General features: G+C 42.9%; 1 protein-coding gene across 2 annotated transcripts in view; it reads left to right on the top strand.

The window, feature by feature from the left end:
- LOC113113024 (cAMP and cAMP-inhibited cGMP 3',5'-cyclic phosphodiesterase 10A-like) overlaps positions 1-16393 on the top strand; it is a 126151-nt gene that overhangs the window by 10532 nt on the left and 99226 nt on the right. The window contains exon 1 of one of the 2 annotated variants that reach the window (XM_026279127.1): positions 4891-5678. The exons of the other annotated variant lie outside the window; for it this stretch is intronic. Coding sequence (XP_026134912.1) covers positions 5615-5678 — 64 coding nt within the window. The 5' untranslated portion in view covers positions 4891-5614. Of the gene's footprint in view, positions 1-4890; positions 5679-16393 lie in introns of those variants that run through there. 2 annotated transcript variants of the gene reach the window in all.

The following is a 16393-nucleotide window of genomic DNA, read 5'->3' as shown; positions in this document are numbered from 1 at the left end:
GTCAGTTTCTGTTCAGCTTTTTTCCTGACTTCTTTTTCCATGGCAGCAGTGACTTCTGATTGGTGAATCTCTCTTCAGGATTATGGGTAGTGTAGTTCACTGTGAATTTGTAAATTAAACAAAATTTTTGAGAATAAAGTAGAAATCACTGGTGCACAGCTTCTATAGAAGCTTACTGATTGCTTTATCACTTTGAGCTCTTTGTTGGTATATGTAATGAAAAATTATGTGTTCCACCAGATATTGCAGCAAATAATTCCTGGAAGTTCAGTGATGTTAAGGGACAGGATAGGTGGTGTGGCAGATAGAAACCAACCTTCAGTCCCTTGGTGGAGGCAGCTTCTCCATAGGCCGTATTAGCATTGCCGGACAGGCCAGACGAGGCACGGTTCAGCCTGCCAGGTGAACGCGATATTAGGACACAACACAACTGCAACCGACTGCTCCACTGGGGTGGTGGGGGGGGGCACTGTATACCCCCTAGCTGCGCCACCGTCGAGGAACCAGCAAATCGGTTTCCGGCAGTAAAAGGTGCCATCCATGACCTGGTGGGCTCCTCATGCATCTCCGGAAAGAAAGGAGGGCCGTTTGCAGCACAACAGGGGGTAGTACAGCCTAAGGTGCAGAACCAAATCGACACAGGAATGACCACCACTGAATTGCTGTAAGCCAACATAAGAAGCTCCCTAGAGCACCCTGAACTCGTCCAACCTGAAGCAGTTTGGTAGGAGCAGAACGAGGGAACTACAGTATGTCACATTAAAATAAAGCATTACTGAAAATATGAGTGGTCATTGTTCATTCAAGTCAATTTATATAACATTTATTTACACAGCACTTTATACAATATAAATTGCCTAAAAACAGTAATAAACAGAAAAAATATATTTTAAAAAATTATTGATTATGAATCATTAAATTTAGAGGTAAAAAGAAATTTCACAGAAAAAAATTATTGGCCTTGTTCATCTCAATTTAGTTCAGTGTTGATTGAATTTATTTCTGCAACAGTGTCAAACTTTGACACCCCCTTTGCACTTGCTAGGATATTCTTTGTGGTTGCTAGGCAGATGCTGGCCCAAGCCAAAAGAGCCAAAGACCAAGAAAAATTAATCATATTGATTGAGACAAATATTGAAAAGATAATTATTCTTTTGTTGGTCCTGTCATAGATTGGTTTAATGATGGTGGGCAGAAAGAGATGAATGTGGTGTCTCCCCCCGTGTTCTGGACCTGTGGTACCTTCCGCTCATTTTCTCTTTACAGCACTGCTCACGCAACACTATAACGCTGCCCTAATGTCACTCTAATCTCAATATGCATAACAGTACATCTGTGAGCCTTGTTTAACCAGTGATCACTGAGATTGAACATGTTTCAGAATTCCATACAGTGCCAGCTATTTGCATAAACAAATAAAAAAGTAAAGTAGAGCTTTTTTACAGAGGCAAAACTGTCCAGGGAAAAATCAGATGATCAGGTCATGTTCAGATGAAACTAGAACATTAATAATATGCAAACGACAAACAATGTGTGTACGAACGCACTGGCATGCAGGTCATTGTAGTCTGGATGCATTCTGGGGTTTTCTTTTCAGACACGGTGTAAATAGGGGCTAAATGCTTGCCTCTTATCATCGTTGCTGAAATAGTTCCTAGCTGTGAAGATAAGTATAAGTTCCCTCAAGCATCCAGGGACCCATTTTTTTCATAGGCCTGTCTCTGACGTCAATGCCCCGGCTGTCCTGTGGATTGTCACAGCAGACATTTAAAGAAAGGGAGAGAGAGAGAGAGAGTCTGTGTGTCTGTGGCTGTGTGTGTTTAAAGGTTGCAGTAGAAGCCTGTAACCTTGCAAAGCAATACGTAAAGTAGTTCAAAGTAATATGTGCATTTTTAGGAACATGTGCATGTGGGTGTACAGTATCTGTAAAGAAGGTTTAGGCAAAATTCTGCATTTGAATTTACAATTGAATTGAATTGTCCACAACCTGAAAAAATAAAATGAATAAAAAATAAGAGAAAAAAAAAACATAATATCTAAATCTGAAAATAAACAACAAGCTATATACATGATTTATACCTTCAAATTCAGGTAAAAAAAAATCTCCAAGGAATCTCTTAATGACACATTTTACCACTTTGGTGAATGTTTAAATGGAATCTGAATTCGAATTGCAGGATCAGGAAATAGCTTTACTGCAATTTAAAGAAATGCATTTACCGTTTATTTAACAGACAAATAATTTCACAGTATTGTTTAATTTGTTATTCAATTAATATTTAGCAATACTGTACATCTTTATAAGTTTGGTCATTACATCATTAAGGTTGGAATATCTTAAGATCAGAAATTAGATTAGAATGTGTACATTAAAATACATTGAAATTAAATAAATACATTAAATATACACTGTAGGAAAAAATATGTCGAAAAAATGAAAAAAGGTACTGATGATTTTCTGACATTATCTGTTAATTTACAGACATACTTTAACCCTCAAACACAACACAATTGTGTAATGCAAAATGCATAATTTATCATTTAGTTTCTTAGAATTTTAAGTCAACTTCCTTAAACACTTAAATTCGATTCTGCAATAACACCGGAGTAGCAAACAGGGTTGTTTGGTACCTCAGTTCCAATTCCTGTAAAGGACTGCAGAATGAGAGTGGAAAAATACAATAAAAAAACACCATAGAGACGTTTTAACCAAATTAATGTCACTCTCCTTCCCTGAAAGCCTTTCACAGTGTTTCATGATACCATTCTTCAAATGAATTACAAGCAAGTAGTAACTTTTCTCTGCAGTCTAAAAGAATCAAAAACAGTACCTCCAGTCTTATGCTAAAACTTAGAAGTGATGGAGCTCTACATTTAAAATTCAAAATGTACTTGAAATATAATTGTTTGCATAATAGTATTTTACTTTCGTAAATGCTAATCTCAGAATGGACTGTCTAACATATTTTAACTAACACAAACATTATGTTTGTTACATGTTTTGAATTTTATATTAACAAAATATAACATAATAGTGGGATCTACCTTCTGCTTTGCGTTTTTCTTATTTAACACAAAAATCCTAATAAACTATAAGCAAAACAATCTTTTAAAAAATCATTGCAGTCCATTAAAATAATTTTAGCACAACACTGTATTTCCGAGACATATTACTTTTAAATACGGAAACATTTTATACAAAAAAAAAAAAAATACATTAGATAAAATGTCTTTTTTTTTTTTTTTTTTTTACAGGATCCCAGTACAATTATGTGCCTTTCAAATATTATATTTCCAGCACAAGGTTGTTGATGTTAGGAGTAATACCACTTGAACATACAGAGCTTAGGAAATCCCTTAAAGCCACATGACATAACTGCAGTCTGGTCTGTGATATTATGTGATATTTCCTCTGCCTTCAGGCTCTAAACACTGGGTGGTTAGAATGGGAAAAAGAGGTAGCTGTAAAATGACTCTTTTTATGTCTTGTCCACAAAGTCCCGACTGACATTCCTGCTTTACATTGTGTTAACGGATCAGCCCTGAGCTCCCCATCCACGTCACTGTTGGTCTCCTCTGATGTGGTGTCTTACTGTGTTACAGGACAGGTTACTTCATACGGTTATTACCCTGTAATTTACTCTGTCAGGGTATACACTATTTACAGTGTGGGTGCATAGTAAAAACGAGGAAGTGGTTTGAAAGACCTATTTTATTTAAGTTTAAATTGACTGTGTTCCCTCCTAATGTGAATCTTCTCCAGTGATGTTCACACTGACATACAATCCAGAAAGCATCCTGAAGCTGTTTTAACAGGAGTCACATTGCAAAGACATTTATTTGTTCTCAAACTTGTTGCTCTAACTTAAGTATTTTAATAAATTAAATACAAGTCAATAGATTAACCATGTCTGAAAATGCACAGTTCTTACCAGATGAAGAAACAATATGCAAGGCCTTTTTTTTCTTCACTGACTCAAGAAACTGAATGCTCAGTCGCCGGATGAAGAAATATTTCTATGTTTTGGAAAGTTTGGGGTCCGACAGACGTCAATGGGACGTCAAAATGATACAGGAAATCCTTTGAATAAACCTCAGGGTAGAAAAGGATTCTGGAAAAGAAACCATACTCCCTAATTACAAAGGACTGTGCTGCAAACTTGTGCATGCCATACTGGAGCAAAGAACTGAAACATGACAAAGGTGAAGGTGCATTATTGACTCAAAATGATAAAACACCAATGAGAACAGAGATTTAGAGATTTTATTTTATTTGTTTGCATGAATTTGGCAAATGCAAACTAGTAAATGCTGTCTTTTCTGTAGCTTGAATCACCTAAAGTATTTCAAGAAATGTATAGATTCTTTAGGGTCTATAATCAAAAGACTATTAGCCCACTGTTGGAGTTTAAATATTACCCGAGCTGTAATTGATACTGTGATGGATGTGATACATTTGGACAATATACAGATAATTTGATATAATTATGCACAAAGGTTTTTAACAAAAGTGTACAAACAAACAGAAATCAAATAAGCTGTCCTGAATCACATTAAAAAAATCATAATATATATATACAGTAGTCTAATTGTAGTTTATATTTACATAAATATACATTTTTGGAAAGAAAAACGTCGTTCCTGCAGGAGTATTTTGTCATTAGTAAACTGTGCCAAAACGAAAAACAAAGGTTTGCTCTCCATCCACACAACACACGAGTGCGCGCTCTCCCCTCTCTCTCTCTCTCTCTCACACACAAACACACGCGCGCACACACACACACACACTCTCTCTCTCGCTCTCCTCTCTCTCTCTCTCTCTCTCTCTCTCTCACACACACACACACACACACTCTCTCTCTCGCTCTCTCTCTCTCTCACACGCAGTCATTGACGAGTGCTATCGTCAGAGCGCGTCAGTCCGCAGCAGCAAATAGTTGATTTCTCCAGATCTGCTGCCTGCATCATCACAATATAGGAGGTCGTTTATGGCTCCGGACAGATTGATTTTTACGCACCAACGATATTACCTGTGTTAAAATACTCTCAGGGACTTTGAAATAGACCCTAAAGAAACTTCTGTACTCAGAAGAACCCGAAATGCACCGACATCTCTTTATAGCGAAGAATGGCCTCTAGTGGAAGCACTTATAAACACCCATTTGTACTTAGACGCTGCTTTCATATGAATTATCCAACATCCTGCCTCGACACTATAACATAAGAGGATGTCCAACCGTGTGAAATGACGCCCCCATTCCCCCCCCTGAACGGTGGGAAAACACACTACAGCAGTCCGGAGCGGAGCAGCTGCGCCAGAGTGCGGCGCAGCCGGGGAGGAGATACGCGACGCCGCCGCTCTCTGCGCCGTTCTACGGCTGGCTCCCTCTTCGACTCCTGGCTTCATTTGTCAACATTGTACATATTGGACGTCGATACTACAGTGCGCGGACGGCGTGCGTAAAACACGGCATTCTATAGCGTCTTATAGACTTTACGCGCTTTGATGTCATCCGGGGGTTCAGGGTCGGATCGTTTCATTTATAACAGCCGGTCGACAATAAACTAGACGCATATCATATCAAGAGTAATCATTACTCGCTTGTGGTCAGACATGGAAGATGGTCCGCCTTCCACAAGCTGTTTCCGAAGGTTTACGGATTGTTTCCTTGGCTCAAGTAAGTATATTTATTATTTCTCTTAAGGCTGTCGCAAAATGTAACGTTTTTGTTTACGCACTTGCACTGCGTTGCGGCTGCATACTGGCAAACTTTTGAATCTATTTTCCAACGTGAAGTTTGCTTCGCAATATTTGCGCAGCGGCTGCGTGTGAATGATGCCTATTTCAGTTAGGTTGTTAATATATTTGTCTCTCATCACCTGTGTGTTAATATCAAGTTTTTAGTACAGTAGCAGGGTGATGTTTCATTATTTGAATTAAGTGTGGAAATGAAATTGTTTGTGTGATTTCCTCTTTCTTTTAAGCACGCAGAGGAGACACGAGTCAATTGTTTTCTACCGGCATGCAAACTAGTGTCTTATGCCTACATGCATATTTTTTTTATTTTATTATTTATTTATTTCATATGGACATAGCAATAACATTGGACAAACCAGATGCATTTGTTTAAAGTGTTATAGCACATGTGCTAATTTTCAACACCTGTCCATAGGGGCTTTTACAACAGAAAAAAACACAATTGTTAAACAAAACACGGCACAATTTACACATGGGAACAACTTTGGCCCAATTTAAGCCACTGTTTGAGCTCTCTGGTGAAGATGTTAATATTGTTCTGCAATTTTAATCCAGTAGGAAGAGAGTTCCATAGTGTAGCCCCTCTGAAGGAGAAGCTAGACTGTCCAAAAGATGTTCTAAACTTCGGGAGCACAGAATGCCCACTAACTGAGGCTCTGCTGACGCCTCTCCATTGAGGCCAGAGAACAGTGGTGACACACAGTTATTCATACATTTAAAAGTCAATTTCAAAATACTAAAATTTACAACATTTTCAAAAGTAAAAAGCTTATGCTTTTGTATGATATCACAATGATGCCATCTCATTGGTTTTTTGTCAAATATCTTAATTGCCTGTTTATATAAAGAGACTGATGTTTGTGACCATGCTGTTATACAGTATGACAGATGTGAAAAAAACATTGCGTGCATAAACAATAAAGCCGCGTGATGTGACAACTCTCCTCTAATAAAACGAAAACAGTTCAGATTTGATTTGACTTTCCTGCAAACATGATTTACTTGACTTTGAAACTTCAGGTGTCTATCCAAGATTATCCCCAAGTATTTTGTTTCATGAACCTCCTGAATGGGTTCATGGTCTAAATGAACCTCAAAGATGCTGTCAGGGGACCTCTGGTTGATAGAAACACACATTGAGAAAGTTTTCTGTGTGTTTAGAGTGCATATGCATGCATTTCTTTATTGAAAAATTGCAGAGACTAAAGATGTGGACCTGTATGTAAAAAAAAAAAAAAAAAAAAAAAAAAAACACATTCCCTGATAACTGATTTAGTTATTGATTAGGCTACCAATCAGAGGCAGGGTTGCAGTATTTACCCTGTTGTTGTACATCTACATTTACTAATAGTGTTAAAATGGGTAACTTTTATTTTAGTGTTTTTTTGCTTTGTTGTTACTATACTCATAAATTCACTACAAGTATATTAATTGCTTATTTTACATATGATGATAAAATTTCATGCGGCCTCTTTGCTGGAGGAAGAAAAAAAGTCAAATGCACATATTTTAGCTACCGTGCAAGACAAAGCTTGATTGAGTGTTTATGTTAATGCAAGTCTGCACAAATGATAACTCTTAATTTATTTAGAAAGAACTAAAAAAAACAGCAAAGCTTTTTCTTTCAACGTGCACACTGTTCATTATGGTAAGCAATAAACTAAATGTAGACAATACAACCTACTGAATTGAAAAACTGTCAGTCCCAAAAAAGGTCCCACAAAAGTCCCAAGCAGATAGAAAATGATCTCAATGTAAAAATGATAAACAGTGAAAGGCCAGACTTAATCAGCACTATCCTGCACACTTTGATCTGATGCCACAGAAAGCAGTAATCAGAATGAAATAGTTTAATGAAATAGTTATGAAATAGAGCTTCATATGCAGAAGCATTACTGGATGTTGTTAATGGTGCATAGAAGCTCAAAGTGTGCGTCTAGGACAATATAGTGTCGAGATTATTTCGGTGACCTCCTCATATGGAAAATCAAGACAGAATTAGCATTGAACATATTGGCATGAGGGCACCGTGTTTAGCGGTGTGCCTTGATACTCATGACAGGTAAGCAAGAATGTCACAGGCTACCTGAGGTTACAGTACCTTGAACTGTCTGCTCGTGATAATGTTTTCTCATAAGAAGGGTGTAATTCCTTGAAGTCAGTGGATACATACAAAATTCATTCTTTTCATGGCGTAGTGTTTCATTTAAAACATTATTGGAAAATACCAGGCATAAAGGGTCAGAAAATTAACTGTCTATAATTTAATTGGATTGAATTACTTCTGTATTTACAATGCAGCTGTCCTGCATGATAAATACATCTGTCCTATACTGTATGTACATTAATCCAACAAGAGGTTAATATTGTGTGTTTATTTAATGGCTTTATCATCATATTTTCCAGAATAATTTTATATTGAACAAAAACTTTTTAACAGACTTTGTAATATTACAAATTCAATATAAAAGTCTTAATTGGTTTGCTTCAGCATCCAGATTTCTTGTTGTAAATCAAGTTGTTAAAAAAATTATAATAATGTGTAGACGCAATTAACCGGTAGAAATTTGTTAAGCAGTATTTTGGACTGTCGTCTCTATTGCGGTTACATGCTCATGTAGCATTGTGCTAAGCAGCTATGAAAACTTTAGTGATGGGTCATGCGCAAAGGATGTGGCTCTGAGAGCCGATGCTTTGTAGTGATTTAGAAGAGCCGGCTCGCATCGAGCATTTAGCTGCTTACCTCAAGGCTGAACTTTATTTTGATTGGTCAGCAATCGCATCGCGGCCAATCAGATGTGAGTATATGGGATCATAACATTATGTGAAAACAGAGAGGGGGATGAAGTGAAGTGGCACTCCACTGCAAGTTAACATCAGTTCCTTCAGAGAGAATCTTCTCAAAAACAGGGCAGATAATCACAGAAAAAATAAATATGATCAGTCCTTCAAAGCTGAGGCATCTGATTTTTTTGAATGCCAATCTTCACTGAGGACATTAATACTGTTTGCTTGAGTTTGGTTCTAATTCTGTGGATTTATTTGCGATAAAATGTTTGATAAAAATATTAAACAAAAGAATGGTTTTGTAACAAAATAATTACACAAAATTAGGAAATTATAAGGATTCTCATAAAAACGCTGCACATGAAAGGGTTTTCAACACACAAACCATACATTTTTGCAAAGTTATGGTAAAACAAAGCCCTACAAAAAATCCTAAATTAAATACCATTCAGGAGTCGAAAGAGCCGGCTCTCTGAAAAGAGACGAACTTCCCATCACTAGAAAATGTCTTGGTTACGTATGTAACCCTCGTTCCCTGAAGGAGGGAATGGAGACGTTACGAATGGGGATCTCGCCCGAGAGCCCAATCACCTTAGAGGGGTACAAATCGAGTCAATGGTACACAAAGTACCTTGGTCTGTGGAATTTGCATCTGTGAGCTCCGCCTCGCAGAGCGGGTATATAAGGAGCAACGTGAGCAACTCGGATATTCCAGCTGGACATATGCTAGCAGGCTGCCTGCCTGTGCTCCTAGTTGAGTGAGGTCTCACCCCTAGGGGGCATGGCAGGTCTTGAGCCTGATAAGCCAGCACAATAGCATCCACTATCCAGTGGGATAACCTCTGCTTGGAGACAGCGTTTCCCTTCTCCTGGCCTCCGTAACAGACAAAGAGCTGGTCTGAGGTTCTAAGGCACCGAGTTCTGTCCACGTATGTGCGGAGCGCACGTACTGGACAGAGCAGCGCCAGGGCTGGGTCTGCCTCCTCCAGGGGCAGCGCTTGCAAGTTCACCACATGATCACTAAAAGGAGTGGTGGGAACTTTGGGCACATACCCAGGCCGGGGCCAAAGTCGTCAGGAGCGCAGTTTTCAAAGATAAAAACTTTAGCTCTACTGAGAGCAAGGGTTCGAAAGGAGCTCTCTGCAGTGCTGATGGAACCACTTGCTGAGGGCGAGGCGGATTGAGCCTCCTTGCTCCTCTCAGGAACCTGATGATCAGATCGTGCCTCCCAAGAGACTTATCTTCAAACAGGGTCATGGTGAGCAAAAATGGTGACCAAATAGACCTTGAGGGTGAAAGTTACAGCCTTCGTTCCAACCACCTCCTGAAGAAAGGAAAACACTGACCCAATCTGACATTTCCAGGGGTCCTCACGCCGTGAAGAACACCAAGAGGTTACACTTCAAAGCATAGGCATGTCTGGTGGACATGGCTCTAGCTGAAGTGATGGTAGCTACCACCTGTGGTGGTAAGGTACCTAAACCTTCCGTGATCCGTCCAGAACCCACACATGTAGGTTCCACAGATCGGGACATGGGTGCCAGAGGGTGCCCCGTCTCTGAGAAAGAAGGTCCTTCCTCAGAGGAATTGGCCTGGGAGGGGCTGTCACGAGGAGTACAAGTTCGGGGAACCAGGTCCGGCCGGGCCAAAAAGGCGCAACCATGAGGACCTGCTCCTCGTCCTCTCTGATCTTGCACAACGTCTGTGCAAGAAGGCTCACTGGGGGAAAGGCATACTTGCGCAGGCCCAGCGGCCAGCTGTGTGCCAGGGCGTCTGTGCCGAGGGTGCCCTCGGTCAGGGAGTAAAACTACTGGCAGTGGGAATTTTCCGGAGAGGCAAACAGGTCTACCTGAGCATCTCCGAAGTGTTCCCAAATCAGCTGAACCGACTGGGGGTGGCCGTGAGAGCTCGTCGGCTGCACAATTGAGCCTGCCCAGAATGTAAATGGCATGAAGCGCCCTAAGATGCTAGTGACTCCACAGGAGGCCATGTTGCAACATGTGACGGGAGCGTAGACCACCCTGACGGTTGATGTACGCTATGGTTGCAGTGTTGTCCGTACGGACCAGAATGTGCTTCTCCTTCAGCAGGGCCCTGAAGCGGTGCAGAGCAAGACGTACTGCTAGCAACTCGAGGCAATTGACATGCCACTGAACTCGGGGTCCTGTCCAGGAGCCCGACACAGCATGCCTGTTGCACATGGCACCCCAGCCCATGGCAGAGGCATCAGTTGACACAACAACATGTCTGGACACTGGTTCTAGGGGCACGCCTGCCCATAGAAACGAGGGGTCCAACCACGGGGTGAAGTATCGGTGGCAGGCCGGAGTGATGGTCATTCGGAGCGTGCCCTGTTACCATGCCCATCTCGGGACTCGGTCGTGAAGCCAGTGCTGAAGTGGTCTCATATGGAGTAGCCCGAGCGGTATGACCGCCGCCGCGGATGCCATATGCCCCAGGAGCCTCTGAAAGTTTCAGTGGAACCGCTCCCTTGCCCTCGAATTGTCTCAGGCAATTCAGCAGTGACTACGCGCGCTCGTTCGTAAGCTGCGCGAACATGGCGACCGAGTCTATTTCCATACCGAGAAAAGAGATCCTCTGCACAGGGGAGAGCTTGCTCTTTTCCCAGTTGACCTTAAGACCCAGTCGGGCGAGGTGTCTGAGCACCAGATACCTGTGCTTGCACGACCACTCACGAGAGTGAGCTAGGATCAGTCAGTCATCGAGGTAGTTGAGGATACGGACACCTTGTTCCCTGAGAAGAGCCAGGGCTCCCTCCGCGAGCTCTGTTCAAGGCAGGCAAGTCCAGGATTGGCCGTAACCCACCCGTCTTCTTGGGTACTATGAAGTAAGGGCTGTAAAAGCCGGACTTCATGTCGGCCAGCAGGGTCACGACCTCCGTGTGCATGATAGGGGCATCTTTGCCCACCATCGTCACGTGGACACCCCCGAAAACTGGGGGGATGCCGGGCGAACTGAATCGCGTTGCCGAGCCTGAGCGTCCAAATGAGCCAGCTTGGAAACTGGCAAGGGGAGAGGAGAATGAAAGCGGCAAGGAAGCATGTAGCCAACTGTCGTTCGTGGCCTCTTGGGACCCGGAGGTAGAGGAAACAGCCCTTTTAGTGAAGGTTTGGGTACCACCGGCCGCAGGGCCAGTGGCGGAACAAAAAGAAAACGAGAACAAATGATTGTCCCCCGGCCCTCCTCCGGGGGAAGGAGTGGTCCTGCTACCATCTCCTGATGAACTGACGTCTCCAACTCCGGGTCGCCCGTCTCAGGAATCCCACTTAGCCTGGTTTTTTACAGGCTTATGGGCAGAGACGGTTTGTGCTGTCAGTGGGGTGGAAGCAGCAGTGGGCCCCCGGGGCAGGATGTGTCTGATGGCCTCAGACTGCTTCTGGGCAGCAGAGAACTGCTGGGCACACTACTGCTTCGCTGAAGAGGCCATCCTGGGAGACCGGGGAGTGGAGCTGAGCCTGATCAGACTCCCTCATGTCTGCCAGGTTCAGCCATAGGTGGCGCTCCTGGACCACCAAAGTGGACATCACCTGACCCAAGGAGTGCGCAGTGACCTTCGTCGCCCGGAGAGCGAGGTCGGTAGCATTGCATGCCTCCTGCAAAACCCCTGGGTCAGCACTGCCCTCGTGCAGCTGCCGGAGCAGCTTGGCCTGATAGACCTGAAGTGAGGCCATGGAATGCAGGGCAGAAGCGGCCTGGCCCGCAGCTCTGTAAGCCGTGGCCACAAGTGTGGATGAGAACTTACAGGCCTTGGTCCTGCTACCATCTCCTGATGAACTGACGTCTCCAACTCCGGGTCGCCCGTCTCAGGAATCCCACTTAGCCTGGTTTTTTACAGGCTTATGGGCAGAGACGGTTTGTGCCGTCAGTGGGGTGGAAGCATGTAGCCAACTGTCGTTCGTGGCCTCTTGGGACCCGGAGGTAGAGGAAACAGCCCTTTTAGTGAAGGTTTGGGTACCACCGGCCGCAGGGCCAGTGGCGGAACAAAAAGAAAACGAGAACAAATGATTGTCCCCCGGCCCTCCTCCGGGGGAAGGAGTGGTCCTGCTACCATCTCCTGATGAACTGACGTCTCCAACTCCGGGTCGCCCGTCTCAGGAATCCCACTTAGCCTGGTTTTTTACAGGCTTATGGGCAGAGACGGTTTGTGCCGTCAGTGGGGTGGAAGCAGCAGTGGGCCCCCGGGGCAGGATGTGTCTGATGGCCTCAGACTGCTTCTGGGCAGCAGAGAACTGCTGGGCACACTACTGCTTCGCTGAAGAGGCCATCCTGGGAGACCGGGGAGTGGAGCTGAGCCTGATCAGACTCCCTCATGTCTGCCAGGTTCAGCCATAGGTGGCGCTCCTGGACCACCAAAGTGGACATCACCTGACCCAAGGAGTGCGCAGTGACCTTCGTCGCCCGGAGAGCGAGGTCGGTAGCATTGCATGCCTCCTGCAAAACCCCTGGGTCAGCACTGCCCTCGTGCAGCTGCCGGAGCAGCTTGGCCTGATAGACCTGAAGTGAGGCCATGGAATGCAGGGCAGAAGCGGCCTGGCCCGCAGCTCTGTAAGCCATGGCCACAAGCGTGGATGAGAACTTACAGGCCTTGGAGGGCAGATTTGGACCACCACGCCAAGCGGAGGCACTCTGTGGACACCGTTGCATCACAACAGAACACTCCACCGGGGGAATCCCAGCATACCCCTTGGCCGCCCCGCCATCGAGGGCAGTGAAGGCGGAGGAAGTACCAGAACGGTTTCGGGGCAGTTAAAGGTGTCTTCCATGAACTGGGTACTTCCTGGTGCACTTCCGGAAAGAAAGGAACCAGATGAGCAGCCCCCAGGAACCAATCATCCAGCCTCGAGTGCTCTGGACAGAGCGGAGGATTCCACTCAAGCCCAATGCTCTCCACTGCCCGGGAAAGCACGGCCGTCATCTCGGGATCTGGCACTCCCGAGGGAGGCAACGCTGCCGAATCCTCATCTCCCGAGGACTCAAGACCACCTTGTGATGCGATGATCGAAGATCAAGATCGAAGAGCTAGAACAGGGTGTGGCAGAGGGGACTCTATACCTTTTAAGGTAATCGAGTCTCGATCTCAACGCCGAGATGGTCATGTCCTCGCAATGAGAACATGAACCATCCATGAACGCAGTCTCAGCGTGCTAGAAGCCCAGACACATGACACAGCGATCGTGACCGCCACGAGGAGCGATGTATTGACCGCACCCAGAAACACACGGGCGAAATGACATCTTTAAAAAGACGCAATCGGCCCGTATCTCTTTTGTGAAAGAAATGGCTCTTTCAGAGGTGTTGAAGCGCTCAGGGGAACGCGGAAACTGTCGCAGGAAACCCAGACGAACCGCTGAATCGCGCCGTCACACCAATACCAGCTCTTGCTTGTAACAATCCAGTGATTGCAGCAAACAATGTGCTCGGTTCCGAAGCGAAAGCCTGAATGTGAGTTGCTCGCGTTGCTCCTTATAAACCCGATCTGCGGGGCGGAGCTTGCGATGCAAACTTTGTGTACCATTGGCTCATTTTGTACCACTCGAAGGTGATTGGGCTCTCGGCGAGATCCCCGTTCGTAACGTCGAACGTGACCGACTGAAAGGGAACTTACCGTTTGCACACTTTTTTTTAAGCATTGCTGTTTAGAGTGATTTTAAGCCGTTGAAACGCAATCAGCTGTGAAAGATAACTAATTTTGCTGTATGTGTGTGGTGTCTTAGAGACTGTTTTACACATTGAAGAATATGCAATGTTTTATATATTTGATTACATTATACAATGTCACATTTCTTATTTATTTGTTCTACTGTATTTTTATTTTTGTCCTGCTTCTTGTAATTAGTTTCTTATTATTCAATCGCTGGCTGTTTACTTGTCTTCAGTAATCGTAAGTTTGTTATTTAAATTTTTTTTTAGACTAGTATTCTTTTTTGTGATAGTGACACTGGTGACAAAAATTATGAAATTTCTATTTGTTACCGTGAAATAAAATTACTGTTCATATTGTGATATAGTGTAAGCTTTTGGTGATTTTGCCCACCCTTAGGCCCATTAATATGCAAACATTATAACAAGACATAGAATTAATAGGAACACTGATATTTTAGTTTTACTTTGTTGTTGTAGTAAGAGTGTTTGGTTTCCAAATGTCTTGTGAACAATGATGATTTCATGCTCTAAGCAGCTATAATTTGCAGCACAGTATTCAGTATTACAGTATTCATTGTAGTCTGGGTTGGATTTTTCCATTTTTTTGTGTAGTTTACTTATGGTTTTCAAGCATGTCATACAACCTGTTGGCATCTGCCCGAATTTGGCTGGTTTCTACCTGGCGACAGATTCATTTGTTTCAAAATATTGTAGATTTTTTTCTCGTGTAAAAGTGTGCAGTGTGTTATTCATGCGGTCCACAAATTAAAGAAAGACCCACAGTCCATTTTAGGTTGTAATACTGTATATATTATAGTGTTCCTGTGGCTCAAGTGGTAGAGCATTGTGTTAGCGGCGCAAGGTTGTTGGTTCGATTCCCAGGGAGCACATGTTAGGTAAAAAATGTTAGCCTGAATCCACTGTAAGTCGCTTTGGATAAAAGCGTGTGCTAAATGCATAAATGTAATATATTATTTTTAATTAAACTTTTATTCGCAACCTATATAATATAATAATATAAAAAAAAAATTAAGCTTGAACTCCTGAGGATCCCTGCATTACATGCATTTTATTACTTAATGCACTGCATGGTAAAAGTTCAATGTGCTGAACAAAGCTAGATGACCCAAACAAACACAAGACAAGTTATTATTAAATTTGGACCCACATTTAATTAGACAGTATGTACAGTAGTAAGCTGTTATCTCACCCCTGCAACAGATAAGATCTGAAAAAAGTGTTCAATCTTATGACTGCATTTTATCCGAATCTTTGGGATGAGTCATGCTACCAGTGGTGTGGTATTGCTCTGCCCCAGTGCGTATGTGAAGGACCTCTCCACAGAGGCCGTTTTTGAGGCTACTGCAGGTCAACACTAATGTGATCTGACAGGGTGCTTAACTCAATGAAGAACGGTGCATTGTCATACAGGAAACACTCATCGAAGACACTTCCTCCCCCAGCTGGATGTCATTTAATCATCCCAGTGAATCCCCTTCTCCAGCGGCCTTTCATTAAACAAGAGTCAATGAAACAGACTCACATGATATACATTTAGCAGTCTGCCAGACATACAGAAAGTTGAGACGTACTTAAAAAAAAATGTCATTAGAAAGTCAAGGATTGGCCAGTGGACAAATGGACAATTTGACAAATTTGACATAGTTTTCAAATGCATCATGATTTATCAAATGCATCATTCTTTCTTTATTCACGGAGGTAGCCAGTGTGTGAATTCAGTGTTTGTGTAGTGTCCTGTTTATTAAAGATGTCTTTATCTGGTCTTTTAAAGGCATTATTAATGTGTCCTTCGATGCATGGGATATCCCACAATCCTGTTCATGTGGTTTATCTTTTGGTGGAAAGAATAAAAATGTTGTCTGATGGAGCAGTTGGAAATAAGTTCATAAATGTATGATTTTTTTTAATCAGTTTTCACTAATACTCATACTCAGGATAAAGGATTTAAACAAACCTCTAACCTTAGATAACGTGGCACATAACTCATCCAACTCTGTGCTACAGATATGAGTGTTGCTCAAAACATATGGCTTGTTGAGAAGCGAACAAGCTTTACTTTTATAAGAAATCGGGCTTACAGTATGTTTTTTGCCTTGCTGATGGTACAATGATAGGAAAAATCCTGTAGGTTTACACTGAAGGAGGAACCTGAGCCATATACTG

The sequence above is a fragment of the Carassius auratus genome, chromosome 13 (genome assembly GCF_003368295.1).
Source record: "Carassius auratus strain Wakin chromosome 13, ASM336829v1, whole genome shotgun sequence".
Classification (NCBI taxonomy): Eukaryota; Metazoa; Chordata; class Actinopteri; order Cypriniformes; family Cyprinidae; genus Carassius; species Carassius auratus.
The sequence above is the reverse complement of the archived record's forward strand: the minus strand, read 5'-3'. Positions and strand labels throughout refer to the sequence as shown.